This window comes from Vombatus ursinus, unplaced genomic scaffold (genome assembly GCF_900497805.2).
Source record: "Vombatus ursinus unplaced genomic scaffold, bare-nosed wombat genome assembly UNPS02014775.1, whole genome shotgun sequence".
Lineage (NCBI taxonomy): Eukaryota > Metazoa > Chordata > Mammalia > Diprotodontia > Vombatidae > Vombatus > Vombatus ursinus.
Window position 1 is genome coordinate 14,511,028 of NW_020954553.1, and position 17,013 is coordinate 14,528,040.

General features: G+C 51.9%; 2 protein-coding genes across 5 annotated transcripts in view; one reads left to right on the forward strand and one right to left on the reverse strand.

The window, feature by feature from the left end:
• Positions 1–2,303: 2,303 nt before the first annotated feature.
• Positions 2,304–12,975, reverse strand: NCDN (neurochondrin). Of its 4 annotated transcripts, XM_027864647.1 has the most exons (8): positions 12,890–12,975; positions 12,271–12,333; positions 11,329–11,469; positions 9,215–10,183; positions 6,725–6,966; positions 6,198–6,422; positions 5,557–5,699; positions 2,304–3,754 (listed from the first exon to the last, which is right to left on the reverse strand). In XM_027864647.1, the coding sequence occupies exons 3-8, from the start codon at positions 11,449–11,451 to the stop codon at positions 3,318–3,320; spliced, it is 2,139 nt and encodes a 712-aa protein (XP_027720448.1). In that variant the 5' UTR covers positions 11,452–11,469; positions 12,271–12,333; positions 12,890–12,975; the 3' UTR covers positions 2,304–3,317. The 4 variants fall into 4 exon arrangements, with proteins under 4 accessions (XP_027720448.1, XP_027720449.1, XP_027720447.1 ...); XM_027864648.1 differs by lacking the exon at positions 12,271–12,333 and having other exon boundaries at positions 12,890–12,964; XM_027864646.1 differs by lacking the exons at positions 12,271–12,333; positions 12,890–12,975 and adding an exon at positions 12,514–12,583.
• A 408-nt stretch (positions 12,976–13,383) lies between these two features.
• The window catches only part of KIAA0319L (KIAA0319 like), an 85,988-nt gene continuing 82,358 nt past the window's right edge, over positions 13,384–17,013 (forward strand). Inside the window, exons 1-2 of the mRNA XM_027864496.1 lie at positions 13,384–13,688; positions 16,631–16,800. Coding sequence (XP_027720297.1) covers positions 16,659–16,800 — 142 coding nt within the window. The 5' untranslated portion in view covers positions 13,384–13,688; positions 16,631–16,658. The remainder of the gene's footprint in view (positions 13,689–16,630; positions 16,801–17,013) is intronic.

A 17,013-nucleotide genomic window follows, 5' to 3' on the forward strand; every position in this document is an offset into this window, starting at 1 on the left:
TGGTCTCCTGGTGAGCTGTCAGTTAACTATGTAGGAAAGGTTCCCTCTGGGGGTGATAGGGCATTTACCCTGTGCCTACATTCTGAGGACTGCCCTACCACTCTTTTTTTTTTTTTTGGCTTTTTGGTAAGGCAGTTGGGGTTAAGTGACTTGCCCAGGGTCACACAGTTAAGTGTCATGTGTCTGACACTGGATTTGAACTCACATCCTCCTGACTCTAGGGCCAGAGCTCTATGCACTGCGTCACCTAGCTGCCCCTGCCCTACCCGTCTTGTGAAGCAATCAAGGCCAACTCCAAAAGCAGGGCCAGGGTATAGCTGAGCTCCAGAAGCCACAGGAGAGACCCACTGGGAAAGACTGTTCTGCTTCAGCTCCCCCTGGCTTTCCCCAAAACACACACACACTCACACTCACACTCACACTCACTCCCTGGAAAGAGAGGTCGATAATATTCACTCTTCTTTAGCTGCTCCTGCAGAGCCCTTAGTAAGACGTAAGTTGGGGAGGGGAGGGATTGATTTGTGGAGGGGAAGGGAGGCTTTCCTTTCTGTAAAACTGGGGATTCTCCATTTAGGGATAGATAAGGGAGAGATGAAAGAGGTAGTTTACTCTTGTTGTTAAATAAAGGTCACACTCAACCTGGAGTTCAAGGTCCTCTACAATCTTACCCCAATCTCCCACTGGAGTCCCATCTCTCCTTGGCTTCCCCACCCTCCTCCCACCACAAGCTTCTTTCCTGACAACTCCAGGCTATGGGGCGGACTCCTCCGTCTCTGAACTCCTCTCCATATGTCTGCACTTCCCTGGTTAGCACGAGGCTGACCATAGGTACGTGGGTTTTCCAAGTTTGGGAGAGTCCTCATTGATAAAAGGACCCAGAAGCAAGCTCTGAAATCTTCTAGTCCATCTCTCTCTCCTTTATACATGAGGAACTGAGGTCCAAAGAGGTGTGAAGCATCTTGTAGTAAGTAGCCTAGCTGGGATTTGAACCTGGGTTCTCTGACTTGAAATCCAGCATTTTTTCTACACTACTACCCTGCTGAGTCTAATCCTCTTCTTTCCCAGGGGAGACTGAGGCCCAAAAATCTTAGGTGACTTAGGCCTCATCACAGCTAGTAAGTGGCTTTTGGCTCTGTGGTGGATACTTCTTCCACTATGTGACCATGACTGTTTTATGTATGTGTCTTGTTTCCCCAGTTTGGGCAACAGTTGGATCTTTGACTCCTCTTTGGGGGTAGCCACATAGAAGGTAGTCAATACAAACTGTTGAATGAATGAATGGATAAGATTGAGACTTTAAGGTTTATAAATATCGTCTCATTTTATCCTCATAATAACCCTATGAGGTAGGTACCATGATTATTCCCGTTTTGGACAAGGAAATCAAGGCTGGTAGAGGATGAGGCATACACACAGAGATGAACTCTCCCTGAGCTGGGGCCTGGGAAGGGAAAGAGGCACCAAGTAGCCACACAGGTGCACAGTTGGGCACACACACATCCAGGCACACTGGCTTCTTGACCGCCATCCAGTGAAGAGGCCTTCCAACTCTCTCTCCCTTCTCATTGCCAAAGCCCCAAACTGTATTTTGGCTTTTCTTGGCAAGTTGAAAGCCCAATCTGGCTTCAAGTCCTTCGGTCTCCCGAGCATGTGCTACTCCTGTGTCCAGATGAATCCTGCAATCTAGTCTGGGCCTTGAATAGAAGGGTAAGCTGGATGGGTAGACTGGGGATGGAAGACTAGAGATCTCACAGTGACACCTGGTGGACACATCTCACAACAGCAGCTCGACTTTGGTCTCACCCCCACCTACATCATCCTCAGCTGGACTCTAGGGGCTGATGAAGTTGGAATAGGACTTCTTAGAAAAGTAAACTTGCCTTCTGGTTTTCTCCCTAAGCCAGGCTGTTGTCTTTTCTGGGATCCAACACCCAAACCAGTATACAGCAGCTTTTGTCCATGGACTAAGGTTGGGGGGAGGGCAAGAGAAGCCTACCTGGGGGTGGTCACCCACTGGAGGACCCTTAACATTTCAGCACCCCAGGCAAAGTCTCATTTGCTCCATCCTAGTTACAACTCTAGCACTCGGGGCTGAGCAATTGGCCCTGCACAGACGTGGCTCAGGGACAGCACTTCAGAGGGGGTGGTGACTCAGGCTGGTTGGTCTTAAGCCCGGTAATAAGCTTCCAGGTGAAAGTCACGGATTCCTGGGTTAGTCTCATTCCACAACCCTGTGGACCATGGCAGAAGCCCATGACTTCTCAGGGGCTGGGTATTAATCAGCAGACAGATGGCACATCAACTCCATTATCACCAATAACTATTTATTGAATGTCCACAGGCATACAGTTCGAGCTTGGCACATCTACAGAACACGAGGTGAGTGGGGCAAGGGGACCCCCTCCCCATGCCTGTGGGATAGACAGCGTCTGCTGGGGCTGACGGCTGCCAAAGTTTCCATGCAGAGAAGTCAGTTGCTGGGAGGGAAAGGGAGCTGAAGCCAGGCACCAACACAACAATGGAAAATCAGTCACTAGGGGAAAGGAAGGGAGACATGCGGATCCAGGGAACTGTCCCCCGGCTCTTGGCTCCAGCAGGGCAGGGCTAGAGGGCAGGAGGGTGAGAGGCAGGCAGGGGCTAGAAGGGGAGACATCCAAGCTTGGTGCAGGAAGAAAAATAATCATCTTCCCCCAACATCACCCACCATCAGAACTAGAGCCTGCAGACCCCTGGGTCCCCAAGGTGGGGCTCAGTCGGAGAGAAGGTTCTTCTCTTCTTAGCAAGGTCAGGGAGGATTCAATCGATCCCATCTCTACCCCAGGAGATCCCAGGGGGTCACAGGAAGGGAAGCCCATGCCCTGGCCGGCAGGGCCCACCGGCAGAGACTGAAGCCCACACAACCACTGCCTGCCTGCCTGCCTACCTGTCCCTTCTCACCTCCTCTGCCCTACCTCCTGGGGGAAAGGCACCCCATACTGTGGGCCTGGGGGAACTCCACCTGCACCATCCTTCTCAGGGACACAAACACTGATTTCAAAGCTGTGGCTGATGGGAAGAAGGCTCCTGAGTCCTCCACAAGTCACAACACTGCTGTTTGCTGCCCTTCCCCACCCCAGGGGAGTAGGTTGTAGCTCTTTTGCCAGGGGTCCAGCTCCATGCTCCGGCCCTAGGCCCGGCTGAGTACAGAAAAGCCAGAAAGCTGGGGGCTTGCGGGTTTGGGGAAGGTACCTCCTCCCTCCCTCCCTCCCTCCCTCTCTCCCCTCCCTCCTGGGTGGCCAGGGCAGGGGCCAGATGGGGGTGGCAGGCAAGCGCCTCCCTCAGGGCTCTGAGAGGCACTGCTCCAGGGCTGCCATGCGGTAGTGGCTGGCAGTCTCCTCCCCGGCCTGCAGCCGCATGGCTTCCCGGCAGAGGCGGTTGGCTCGGGCCAGCTCCACCAAGACACCCTGGTAGGCAGCCACCATCTCAGGTTTGACTGAGGTTGGGGAGACACTGCCCAGGAGCTGCAGGAGCTCCTGAGGCCAGCGAGAACGCAAGGCAGCTGGGGCCAGCCAGGGGAGCAGAGGCACGCAGCCTGTGAAGGCCTGCATGCCCAGGAACCACAGCTCCTGCAGGTCGGCCCACACCCCCTCATAGTCGGGGGCTAGGGCCAGAGTGGCCTGCTCGGCACCAGGGCTGGCTCTGGCCACGTGGGACTGAGACAGGAAAAGGATGGCGGCTGCAAAGAAGCCACGGGAGGCGGGGGTCCCCTGGAGAGCTGCAATACAAGCACAGGGAGGGGGAGAACTTCAGGCAAGGCAGAGGCAGCCCTCTACCCTGAATTCTGTCCCAACTGCACCCCATCGGAGGGGCAGCAGGAGAGAGGCAGGTTAGAGACAACTTTCCGGTACTATTCACCTTTGGCCTTGGAACACTGAGTTAGCACTGTAAGGCTTACTAAGTATTCTGTGAGGTAAGCAGTGTATCGTGATGCCCAATTTACAAATGAAGACCCTACGGCTCAGCAATGAGAGAGGCTTAACCAATCCTACAACTAACAGGAGCTCATTAAGCACCTGCTATCGGCCAGGTCCTGTACTGGGGACACAAAGTCACTGTGCTACAGGTCTGTACAAGGACGTAGTACATGTACGTGCACAATGACAATTACGCTCGGTCCAGTGGAAAGAGTCCTGCATCGAGAGACAGGAGGCCGGGCTTCAAGGGTCCTAAGCACAGCCACTTTTTTCCTGCATGATCTCAGGTAAGTGGTTTCATCGCTTTGAGCCTGTTTCCTCATCTGTAAAATGGGCTCATAATAATCATACTAGCTACCTGGAAAGGCCGTTAGAAAGACCAATGAAAATGCAAGCAAAAGCACTTGATGGATGTTATTATGACTGAAAGCCAGCCTTGTGAGCAGAGGCTGGGGGCCAAGGAGGAAGGGGGAACGCCCTGGAGATCACTCACGGCTAGCCTGTCTCAACAGTTCAGCAGCTTGTGGACAGGAGGGGGTGGCAAATGCTCTTACTCTTCTCTTTGGGCCAGCAGGGGGAGAAACAGGACTGGGTGGCCTGGTACCCCCCCTCATCAGCAAGACTGCAGCAGCCTCACCCCCAGACACACACCGTAGCAGCTGAGGCTGGACTAGGGAGGAACAGGAGAACCCCAAACCTGCTGGTACACTCAGACAGAATATGCCTGATCTGGAAGAGACATAAGCATGTTCCACTATCCGGGGACTGTGAAAGTCTGTGTCCCATGTGGGCTAGTACCACCTAGAGCAGCCTCTCCCAGAGGAAGGGGTGAGGGGGCAGTAATTCTCCCAGCAGCTAGGCTGTGCCTCCTGCTGGGTCTAGACCACACTGTGACCCCAAGGAACTAGTAATGGGAACTCTTACTTTTTTCTAGCTGGACTAGATCTCCTTTCTTTTAAGGGTTCCCTTTCAACTACCGAATTTCGGACTCAGTATTTAAAGTCAGGGAACAAAGAACATTACGCCCTGTTCCTGGATGGCTGTCTGCTGATCTCATCCAACCCAACAGATGGGGCACAGGGAACAGTCAGGGACAAAGGGGACCCAGCAGACACCCACAGTCAGAGTGGAGGCTCCAGCCTGGGGGGCTGGACCTCAGCCAGGGGAAGGGTTTCTCACCTCCGTGAAGAGCAAACCTGCAGTTGAGGGGTTAATGAACAGAGCCGGCTGGGAGCAAGTGGCAAAGTTTTTCAAGGAAGGAAGCTCGGAGGCAGTGCCAGCTTCAAGGGTGAGAGATCATGATTTCTGACGTGGAGGAGGCTCTGCTGCAGAAACCTCTGGATCCACAGACCCCTAAGTCTACAGACAACTTTCATCTTGTTCCTATTCCTGCTTCCAAGCAGTCACCCGGAACACTTCCAAACAGTTTTTGAAAATACTGTCGGCTTCCTAGAGAGCCTTGGTGTCTAGCCCAAAGCCCTCCAGATAGAAAACCAGCCCCACACACTTTCTCCTTTCTCAGAACAATGATTTGTTCCATCAGGAACAGCAGCTGACGCCGGGGCTGGGTGTCCCTGGCCTGGCTCCACCTTGAGGATCTTACCTGGAGAAGTGCTGAGGAGCCGAGCCATGAGCAAGCCCAGAGTGGCCACGTTGGCAGCAAGGAGCAGCCTCCCCTTCTGCTGAACCAGCGAAGGCAGGGAAGTCATTAGAGTATTCATGAGGGATGTGAAGCATGCGTCCCGCCTACGTTGAGGGAGAGGGGCCAGAAGGCAGAATCAGTAGGGTCCAGTCAGGTTTTGGAGCAGCCTTCCTTGGGCCCTGCATTCCAGGTCAACTGGGCTGGGCTTTCAGGAAGTCATACACAGGGCACACCAGGGGACAGGAATAAGTCAGGCAGTGGGCCTAAGAGGACATGACATGAGAACCTGTTTCTTCTTGGGGCTGGGTAGGATCTAGACAACTGATGAAAGCAGGGGCAGATGGTCAAGAGGGCTGAGTCTGGGGGAAGAGGTCTAGTGGGCAGGGCTATGAAAAGGGTTTGGCTGATGTAAATTTTAGGTGTTAGAGACAATCCCAGGGGGAACCCACCTACTAATGACTAGAGTCCAAAGTAGGAAAGTTTACCATGGGTCAAGTTCTAAGAATATGGCTCCCTTCTCTGCCCTTAAGCACAAGCCTTTCCCCCATTCCCTCTCCAACAGGCTATACCACCAATGGTCCAACCCCTCCCCAGCCCCTCACTTGATCAGTCCGGGTGCAGTGACCACGAGGTTGAGGAAAATGTGGCAGCAGGTCTGCAGGCCAATCTCCACGCTGTCAGGCAGCACCGAAGTGTCGTGGCCAGGAGATGTGAGCTCCCACTGCTGCAGGAAGTACTGGCAAAGCAGCGACGGGGCCCCTTCCTTGATGAGGATCTCCCGGGGCCCATCTTCTGCAGTCAGGTGGCACCAGCCCGGCAGGAGGAGCCTGGAGAAAGACACGAGTCACGAGCTGGCTGGGGACATGAGTGCCCAACAGAACCATGCCTAAGAACCCCCAGCCAGCGTGAGCTACTCCACCCACGGACAAAGACAATATTCATGTCACCCTTGACTGGGAAGCCTCTGGACAAAAGCCGAGAAAAAGGGTAAATAAGGTTCAAAGTGAAGCCACCTGGAATTGACCAACCCCCAAGGAGGCATGGAGCCCCAGCTCACTCTCTTCTGGTAGGATGGCCAGGCCTGAAGGCTGGTGACTTTTTAGCCACATTCACTCATTCACTGACTCACCGGAGGGCATCGCCAGGCCAGGATGGCCCCGAAGGAGTAGGAGAAATGGCTAGATTGGCCACCTGTTGTGAAAGATCGCCCGTCTCCTCAGCCTCCTCATAGAGGCTCTTGGCATATCGGACAAGGAAGGGCAGCAGCTGGCAGACCTCCTTTCGAAGGGATGAAGTCTCTTCGGCCAGCCAGGCACCCAAGATTCTCACCGAGGCAAACACAAAAGGCTCCTTCTGCTTCTCTGGCCCCACCTGCTTCCCCAAGATCCAGAGTGAGACTGAGGTCCTTCCTTACCGCTCCCCCTAAATCCCCTGGAACCCACCTCCAACCACCCCTGGGGGTGCCAAGTACAAGCCATCCACCCAAGGCCCAGGTACAAAACAACTGCCCCCCCCCGCCCCGCTGGATGTTCTGGGAATAGCTGAACGTAAGCTAGCCTGACTCACAGGAGATTTCACCAAATCACGGTCTAGGAAACTTCAGAGGTTTCTGGTCCAACCTCCAACTCAGTGTATAAATTCCCTCTTGAGCCTCCCTGAGGGCAACAGTTAAAGAGAAGTTGGCTTCTTGCGGCTGGGTAGGACCCAGTATTCCAGACCGTCTGCAGTCTGGCTCCCACTTTAATTCACTGGACTCTCTGTTCCACACACTCTGCTTCAGTCCACCTGGACTCTGCTCCCTTCCCTGACCTCTTGCCATCCTCTATATTCGCTAAGCTTTTGGGCAGGAGCACAATGCCTCCTCCCCATCTTGGCCTCTTCCTTTGAGGTCCAGCTCTGGTGGCATCTCCTACCTAAAGCCTTCCCCTCTCAAATTCCCCATTTTGTCTGGCTCTCTCCTTTGCTGCTAGCTCATTACATCCTCCCCTAATCGACTGTAAGTTGCCTAAGGACAGTGACTTTTTCATCTTTGTATCCCTAAAGAACACAGCAGGTGTTGAAAAAATATTTGCTGAAGACTGGAGAGCAATATGCAAGAAAAGCTTCAAAGCCAGTCACACTTCTCAGCCCACGATTCCCTTGCTGGGCCTCTATCCCAAAAACAACATCAAAATTTTTTAAAAAGGACCTTTTTGTACAAAGACATTTATGGCTGCTCTGTTTGCACAGCAAAGAAAACCACCTGTGTGTCCAACCATTGTAGAATGGCTGACTAAATCAAGCATAGTAGCATTATGGATTGTAAAAGCACACATCAGGGAGTGGAGATTGGGCTCAGAGTAAGGAAGACTTGGCTTCAGAGCCTACCTGATACACAGAGGTCAGCCAGCCCTGGACAAGTCACCTTCCCCATCTCAGTATCCCCAAGAAACTCTCTAAGAAGTTACAGAGTACACCCTTGTCTGCAGTGGTAGAGGTTGCTACACCCTGGGAGCTTTTATGACAGTAAAATCATTGGTGGGGGTGGCGAAGAGAGAGAGAGAGACAGAGACAGAGGTATCTGCAGACAAAGATCTGTAGAGAGCCATTCAAGGGGTTTGGCAATTGAATAGTTCATGCCCCCCCAAGGGCTGGAAATGAGAAACAGAACCAGAGGTGGGGGGACTTCAGGCAGGGTTGGCAGGGGCAAGAAGCAGAAGCATCCTCTTTGGTTGGTTCTGCCCGGTAAAGGCCAAGGATTTGAGGAAGATTCTTTGTTTTGTATGTTTATTCAACTAATCAGTTTCCTAGATGGCTCTTTGTAATTTTTTAAAAAGTGCTAAATTAGAGTGAATGGGCTGAATGGGGGAGGAAAGGGTATGACAGGACAGAGCTTGGCATAAGCCCCTCCCCACAACCAAGAAAGCTAGCATGTATAGGTTGTGAACAGGGCACCATGAGCTTTGTGCCTCATTAGAGGAGAGGAAGATGAGGGTGAGAGAAGCAACGCTGGTCATCACAGTCTCTGGCAACAAGCTCTTTGCTGCCCCTGCTGGGAGACGGGCTGGGGTGAGGACAAAGAGATGCCACTATGGACTCACAAACATCTGGAAAGAGGCACCAGCCTGCTGCACCTCTAGGACCGGTTGGCTCCTTGCCAGTCCAGAGAGAAGAGGATGTTTTCCAAAGTGACAGCTTTGATGTTGCTGGGTGGCAAGGGGCCTTTTTGGGAAGTGGAGTGTGGTGATGGGGAAGGGTCTTGCCTCGCTTATACAGAGGCATGGAAGACGGAGTAGAAAGGGCTTCAATTTGGCATTAGAAGACCCCAGGTTTTCCTCCTGGCTCGGCCACTTACTATCTCGGGCAAGTCACTTCACTTTGATTTACTTCAGTCTCCTCATCTATCAAGTGAGGAAATAATAACACTCATACTACCTAGACATTTATGTCCATTAAAATGAAATAATGTACATAAAACAATTTGGAAGATAAACCATCGATGTAAATGTCTACAAGCCTGGGACTTCCCGAGGGAGGGACTGCTTCCCTCGCTGAGTTGGGGCTCCCCAAAGTCAGGAATCAGCTCCTTCTCATTTTTCCCAGTGGCCCCTGGCATGGGGCCCCAAAGCACTCTCTTTACCTGCTGCAGGTAGTGAATGACAGCTCCAATGGCCTCCTTCATGATGCTCACAAGCTGCACTTTCTGGGGCTCCTTCAGCAACGGCTGCTCGACCCGGGTGCACTCCTGGATGCCCAGCTCCATCAGGGCATAGCATGCAGTCACCACGTCCTCCTTCACTTCTGCCCCGGGCTCCTCGAGGGCAAGCCTCACCTCCACACAGGCCAGGTTCACTAACAGGGCCAGGAACTTGCCCCCAGACCCGCCGGCTGGGATCCACTCGGAACCACAGGCATGTGCCAAGCGAGCTGCCAGCTTCAGGGCCGGGTTGCGCTGCCAGGAGCTCAGCTTGCTGCCCAGGATCCGTGCCAGCCCAGCCTGTAGATCTCGGAGGCACTCAGTGGGGACGGTTGTCGGGGGCAGAAACAGGGGCAGCAGCTGGCAGAGCTCAAATTTGCTGGCATCCTCAGCCTTCTGGAAATCCTCACTCAAGCCCCGAAGCACGGCCAGCAGCTCGGGCTCTGCCTCCTTCCAGCACTGGGCCTCGGCAGCTGCCAACAGTCCCACAAGGAGGGCCAGGGCCTGGTCAAAGCCATAGCCATGCCCCAGGTAAGCCTGGCACAGGGCAGATACGGTACCACCAGCAATGAGGTGTCGGGGTCCTCGGGGAGTACCGGCCACAGCCGTGAGACACTGGTAGGTGTCATCAATCATGGAGCGGCGGGCTGCATCGTCGGGGTCACCCCGGGTGGTGAGGATGGCACTCAGGATAGGAATCTTGTTGAGAACCTGGGGGTGGGCAGCCAGCTCAGGGTCACTACAGAAGCAGGCGAGCAGGGCCACCCCTAGAGCTCGAAGGACATGATCAGGACAGCCATCGGGGGCTTCCTTAGTGGTGAGGAGCCGATTGGGGAAAGTGAAGCCCACGGCATCAAAGATCCTCCGTCGGGTTTTCGCATCAATGTCACCAGCTTTGACTGCCTTGGTTACCTGGGGCACAGGGTTAAGTAGGAGGAGAACAAATGTTGGGGATGGTTGCGCAGACTGCTTAAGTCCGTCTGGGCATCCCTAGAGGTCACCTAATACTTCCACAGTCAAACCCAAGCAGGGGTTAGGTCCCTTCTCTCCACAAGACTCTTCTTATGCAACGGAAGATAAGCTGGTGCAAAGGGGGAGGGAGAGGAGGTGTCCAGCCTCCCTCGCTAACCACTTCTAGCATTTCCCCAGCTTCCTTACTAGAAAGGGCTTTCTGTTGTCTAAATCTGATGCCAAAAACCAGAACTGGAATGGGTCTAGCGCCTACCACTTATATGCCTCCGTGCTTATGGATTGAGGGTCCTTCCCAAGATACTTCCTTCAGAAAATTATCTCATCCATTCCCACCACCTGGGGGGAGGGGAGGGGGAAACGGCTCCTGTGTCTCCATGATCTGCCTGTCAAAACATTTCCCCTCACACTTCACCTAAACACCTCCTCTGCTGCAGTGTGAGCCCTTGACTCCCATCCTTCTCTCAGTTGCCATGGCAAACAAGCATTGGCTGCTCTCCCCCCTCCTTCCCTCACCCCACACACCAACCACCCTTCCCAGCACTGCAGGCTGATGCTCTTCTGTCCCCACGCCACCCTCCTCTAGCTGAGCTCAACCCCTCACCCGCTCCCACTTTCCAGCATTCTGGGGGGAATCTGAAGACCCCCTCCTTAGCTTCCCCTAAGGACCCCACCATCTCCTTCCAAGCCCACTGCCAGAGCCTTCCCCACAAGTGCAGGGGAAGACTCCCCAAGCTTGTGAGTAGAACACACTAGTTACTACCCGCTGACAGCACCCATGAGTCAGCCCCCATCTGCCAGGGACACCCAGAGTGAGTGCCTCCAATACCCTCATGTGGCCACCAGCTCCCCTCCCCTCCAGCCCTCAAGCAAGAAGCTGTTCACCCTATTCCTGCATCCTGACCCCCTCTTCTCCACCCAATTCCATACAAGGGCATCCAGTACATCACCCTAAATGGATTCCAGGTTCTCCTTCCTAAATCCCCTGATTCTTAGCCCCATCACCTTTGGAAAGATCCATCCTCAACTTGGTATGCCCACCTGCTTAGCAGGTCCCCACAGCCCCTTCCCCTCCCTCAGGTTCTTACTAGTAGCAGGGCAGCAAACTGTTCACTGTCATTCTTAGCATCTCGAAGGGCCCCCAGGTATCGCTCCAGGGTGGGGTTGCGGCTCTCAGCCTGGCTCAGAGCCGGCTCACAATCGGACGCCATGGTGCCCGCCTTGCCCAACTGCGAACACAAGAGGGACTGAGCAATGCTCCACCAGGGGAAGGGGGGGTGAGGAGGGAGGGATTAACACAAAGAGCACCGGATAGGGTAGAGGATTGGAAGAGGAGGAGGGGAGGGTCTCCAAAGCTACCTCGCCTCATATATGAGGGCACCTCTCTAGGAAATGAAGTGAAAGATGACAGAAAGGGAGGAAACAATGATGGAGAGGTTAAGTCCCTGGCCCAAGGTCACCTACAAAAAGGGGGTAAGAGGAAGGAAGAAGCTAGGAAGCAAAATCAAGCATTTTGCCCCAAAGCCTGGCAATCCTTTTTCCATCGCCACTCTCCTTCCTATATCCCCACGGCTTGGCAGGAGAGCTTCTGGCCTAGACACCCCCCAATATACACACCTCAGACTTTCCCCCAAAGGCCAACACAGAGGGGGAAGGAGTAGGGTGGGAAGGAGGGGGGATATTGGAAGGAGTGGTGAGGACAAAACACTAGAGGATGGAAACAGCTGATGCTCAATTATACATGCACTGGGAGAAAGGAGCAGCCGCTGATGAAGAAACCAAAAAGGAGAGAACTCCAGCCCCTTCCCCTTCTCCCTGCAGCCTCCTAGACTGGATTCTGGAGCAGGGAAATGCCATAAAAACCTCCCAATTTGCGTTCAGCTCCCAGCAATGGCTGGGAGGCAAGAGGTAGATGAGGGCTGGCCAGCTACCCAGGACCCCCAACCCTTCAGCTTCGGGTTCCCTTCACGCCCCCCCCCCCCAATCCTACTAGCAAGTCAGCAACAGCAGGATTAACCATTAAGGTTCACCTCTTCTGCCTTCCCACGCCAGTCAACTTGCGGATGCAGGTGTCACCGAGCATCAAACAGGAGCTGGCAGGGAGGTAGAGGGAGGAGAAGCTAGGGAAGAACCACAAACTGTCCTGGCCCCTCCATGGGGAGGGGGGGGAAGATGATCTGCAAAGTGGATAACCGAAGATGGACTGCTGGGTAGGGGTAAGGAGAGAAAGGGGGCGGGGGCCGTCGGGGATGGGGAGTCCCGGCGGTCGCCACCTGTCTCGCCGCAGCCAAGTCACAACACGACACTGATGAAGTCACGACAGGGCAACATGATGAAGCCACACTTCACGATGACTCGAGGTGATGTCACGAAGGAAGGCACGACGAGGTCACAGCAAGATCACGATATGGGACAATTCCCAAAGACGACATGACCAAAAAAAAAAAATTAAGGAGGAAAGAAGGGAGGACGGGAATGAGACGAGGTGCTACCTCGACCAGAATACGGCGATGTCACGATATGAAGGTGCGCTGTCGCGATATGACCTCGTGGGATATCGCGACACAAGTCGGCGACCCCTCTGAGAGGTCCCTTCCAAGGGTGCAGACGAGGGCCCGAGGTGGGGGTTGGGGTGGGGGCTGTGCTCACCCGGGTGGGGCCGCGAACCGAGAAGACGTCCCCAATCGAGATGCAGCCGGAGCCTCCACTGGAGCTCACACCGTGTTGCACACTCCGGGTTCCTGCTGCGGCAGCTCCACCCCCACCCCCGCACACCTCCTGGCCAATCAGCGGCCGATTCACTCCTGGCACCGACCAATGGCCCTTCAGGGCGTTGAGCAGTAGGGGACGCCCCCGTTCCCTCCATGTTGCTTGTGGGCACTGCTCCCCTTTGCTCTCGACGGTTGTTAGAAGGGAAAGTGATGGCACTAGCTTTCTCAGAAACGCGGGAGAAATGCGGCAGAGAGATTTGTTTCCTTCTCCTTGGCACAGTTTCGCTCTCTCCTGGGGTCTCTCTGCCTCTACTCCCCCCCCCATTCCCAACCCCTCCTCCATCATGGACCTGGTACTCAAGTTGCCCTTCCGGGCGGGGGGGAGTGGCGGCAGCAGTATTACTTCCGGGTGGAGGTCCAGGCCACATCCGGCGGTCGCTGTCCGTCCGGGGAGGCTGAGGTGGAAAGCACCTGCCCCTAGGAGCCCAGTCGAGTGCGGGTCGCCTGGTGCTGGGGAGCCGAGGGCCGGAGCGAGCTGAGAGGGAGGAGGGAAGCACGTCTTCGCCGCTCCCTTGAGCCCGCCTGTCCATCGTGTGGCCCCGGCTCAACCCGGTCCGGCCCGGCCCAGCCCAGCCCAGGCTGGTCCCGAGGCCCAACTCCCGCCTTCCCCATGGAGCCAGAGGAGGAGGTCGAGACTCGCCAAGGAGCCGCTGCCGCCGCCCGGCCCTAAGCCCCGGGTAGGTGGGAGGGAGAGGAGGGGTCAGCTCCACCCCCAGGTCCTGGCTCCTGGCCTAGGACTTGGACTTCCCAGCCCCGAACAGGCTTCCGACCCGTCCGTTTAGAACGTAAACTCCCTGAGGGCAGGAGCTGTTTCGTTTTTGTCTTTGTTCCCCTAGTGCCTAAGCAAGTACCTGGCACTTGATAGGTGCTTAATAAATGCTTGTTGAAAGTTGAATGAGCCCCATTGGGCGTCCCAGTCCTTCATTCGACTCTCATATTGGCTTGACAGTGTTTACTCACGGTGTGGACTTAAGTACCAAGAGGTCATGATATCCAGCTATGCAGTAATGGGACAGAAAAGCTTGCCTGTACTTGTGCTGCCTCCTTCCTCCACAGCCTCTTACTGTTGCCAGTGACTTCTGCAGTTCATAAGAAAAGTCCTATGATGTTTAGGGTTCATTTCACTTCTTAAAATGATTAAGGGAGAGAGAGAAAGGTACTACTCAAGCTTTGCAATTATGTTAGAGAAAGGGGGTAGGGGAAAACTAAGTGATGCAGGGTTTTGAAGATTGCCTAATCAACACAAAATAAACCATTCCATGCAGCATACATGAGAGCAGGAAGAATTATGGTAAAATTGAAAAGATAGAAGACCCCACATTTCAAATAGGAAAGGAAAAAAGGAGTCTTTCCGTCTCCTCTTTTGTAGCTTCTCGCTGGGCTTTCTTGTCTACTAGGAAGCTTGTACAAAGTTAATCATGTTAAAATTTGTGAAAAGCATTAGCTGACTTTTTCTACTATTTCTTCTGTGATTAGGAGACTAGTAACTAAGGAGCAAATTGGAATATGACCTCCCAGAACAATCTGTTCATTTTTCCAAGCTATTTGGAAAACAATGTGTGCAAATATAAGCAAAACTATTCATGACAGTCTGTTCTGTAACTTTCCCAAATATCTTTTAGCTGTGCAGTGGTGGTGGGTTTTAGGTTTTTTTTTTTGGTTGTGTTTTTTGTGTGTGTGTTGTTTTTTTTTTTTTGTTCTGTTGGCTTTATTCTTGATTACTAAGACCAACTGAATAGGCTGTTTCAGGCATTCTTTGCCCTTCAAACATATCTTATCGCTGAGTACATAAATACATAAATGGAGTTCCACGTATGTAGTTGACAGACTGCACTATGATACATCCCCCATCAACCTAAAGTATTAAGTAAACATTACCCCCTGCTCCTTCAGAACAGCTGCTGCAACAGAGTGCTTTTATTTTGGGTGTACTTGTAATGCCCCAAATGCCTGAAGTATTGTAAGCTTTTCTGGGTTCCACTGTGTGGGGGTGTGCCTTTTCTCCCTAGGTTTTTATCCTTTGAATTCTAATAATTATCCTTTTATGCCTCAGTGGCCTGCTTTGTGGTTTGTGCTATTGGTCAGAAAGTTCTTGCCTGGATCTCAGTAACAATTTCTGCCTTGGCTCTGTTGTAGATTTTACAGGAAGGTCTTATTTGGTGTTTAAGCATAATTAGCCTCTGTGCTTCTTAGTTTCATTGTGCAAAATGTTGAGCCTCTAACCACCTCTGTCAGCCTAGTGGTGTTAATTACTCCTATTTCTCTGCTTTGAAGACTATTCATTTTCACAATGCCCACATTCGCCTACCTCTCAAGGTACTGTTGATAGGTGTTGAGTCACCCACATCACTAATGGAAGAAGTTTTTTGATGGGCCTGTGTAGGTAATTCAATTCAACAAGTAAGGAGCATTTATTAGGTACTTAGTTTGTGACAGGTTATGTTGGATTCAGGGGATCCAAGGACAAAAAGTAAACAATCCCTGCTCTCAAGGAACTTATATTCTGTTTGGGAAAACAACATCTGCATAGAAAGTTAAGTACAAATCATCTACAAAGTAATTTGTGTTGGGAAGAGCTCTGGAAACTGGGGAGAATCTGAATAGACTTTCTGTGTGAGATGAATAATAAGTTACATAGAGACCCCTTACATTCTAGGTTGGTAGTTTTATCATGGTGTTTTCTTTTTTGCTAGGCAGTAGGGTTAAGTGACTTGCCCAGGATCACACAGCTAGTAAGTGTCAAGTGTCTGAGGCCAGATTTGAACTCAGGTCCTCCTGACTCCAGGGCCGGTTCTCTATCCACTGTGCCACTTAGCTGCCCCATATCATGGTGTTTTCTGTGGCTCTCCATTATATCTGGTAGAGCAGATAAGTTATTGATATAGTTTCTGAATTCTCAAGTATCATTCCCCTGCTTTTCCCCTCACCATCCTTAACCAAGATCACATTTGGAAAATCATTGTGAGCAAAGCATTGAATGAGAGAATCTAGTTTCTCAAGATGCCTGATGCTTAGTGAAAATCTGCCTTGGGTTGACTGTAACTTAGTTCTGTAGCACCCTGAATCTTCACTGGTACTAGCCAGCATGGATAGCAAAGTGATGACAGTCTCCCTGTGTGCTTAGCACATTTGCTAAGCTTAGTGATGTTTGGGTTTGCCAACCTGTGCTGCTTGCCAGGCTGGGTTGACAGCTGCACATTTGGAATAGATTTTGAATGCTTCTTCAGAACTCATTAAAGCCTCATAATATTACTAGGATGTTTTTCTTTTTTTAAAGTAATGAATACAAAGATGTAAGGAAGATGTGTGGGTGGAGGGTGGTTCATGAAAGGAAAAGGACAAAGGTGCTGATTTACTATTAGATAATGACTAGAAAGTAACTAGGTGTGAAATGCCTACCTGTTATAATGGCTCTACTTCATATCCTTTGCTGTGTTGTTATCCTGGTAATCGTAAGATATGTTATAAAGTTTTAAAATTTATTCGCAGAGATGAGGAGGAAAGGAAAACCTGGAATTCCTCTTCTTCAAATCTCTCATGTCCTTTTTTTAGTTCACTTTTTTAAGAAACAAGTTATTAATTACTTGGCAGGTAATTTCTGTTCCTTGTGTCTTTCCAGAGTTCTGTTTCTACCTGTCATAAAGACCATGGAGAAGAAGTTGGAAGTTAAATTAGACATTGGTTCCTGGATTTTATCAGGAAGCTGTTGGCAGAGACCTGCAAAGTGGCTGAAAATCCTGCAACTATTTTATGCATGTCTTTGTCTCAGTGCTTTGTGTTCATCAACAGGTATGAATTAATAATTCTAGTGGTTTCATAGTCATAAAGTGAATAGTTTTCATTTATGCATTCTTAGATCCATTTTATTTTATTTTGTTGGAGACAACTGGGGTTGAGTGATTTGCCCAGGATCACAGCTAGTAAGTATCTGAGGCCAGATATGAATTCAGATCTTCCTGCCTCCAGGGCTAGTGCTCTCTCCACTGTGCCATCTGGCTGCCC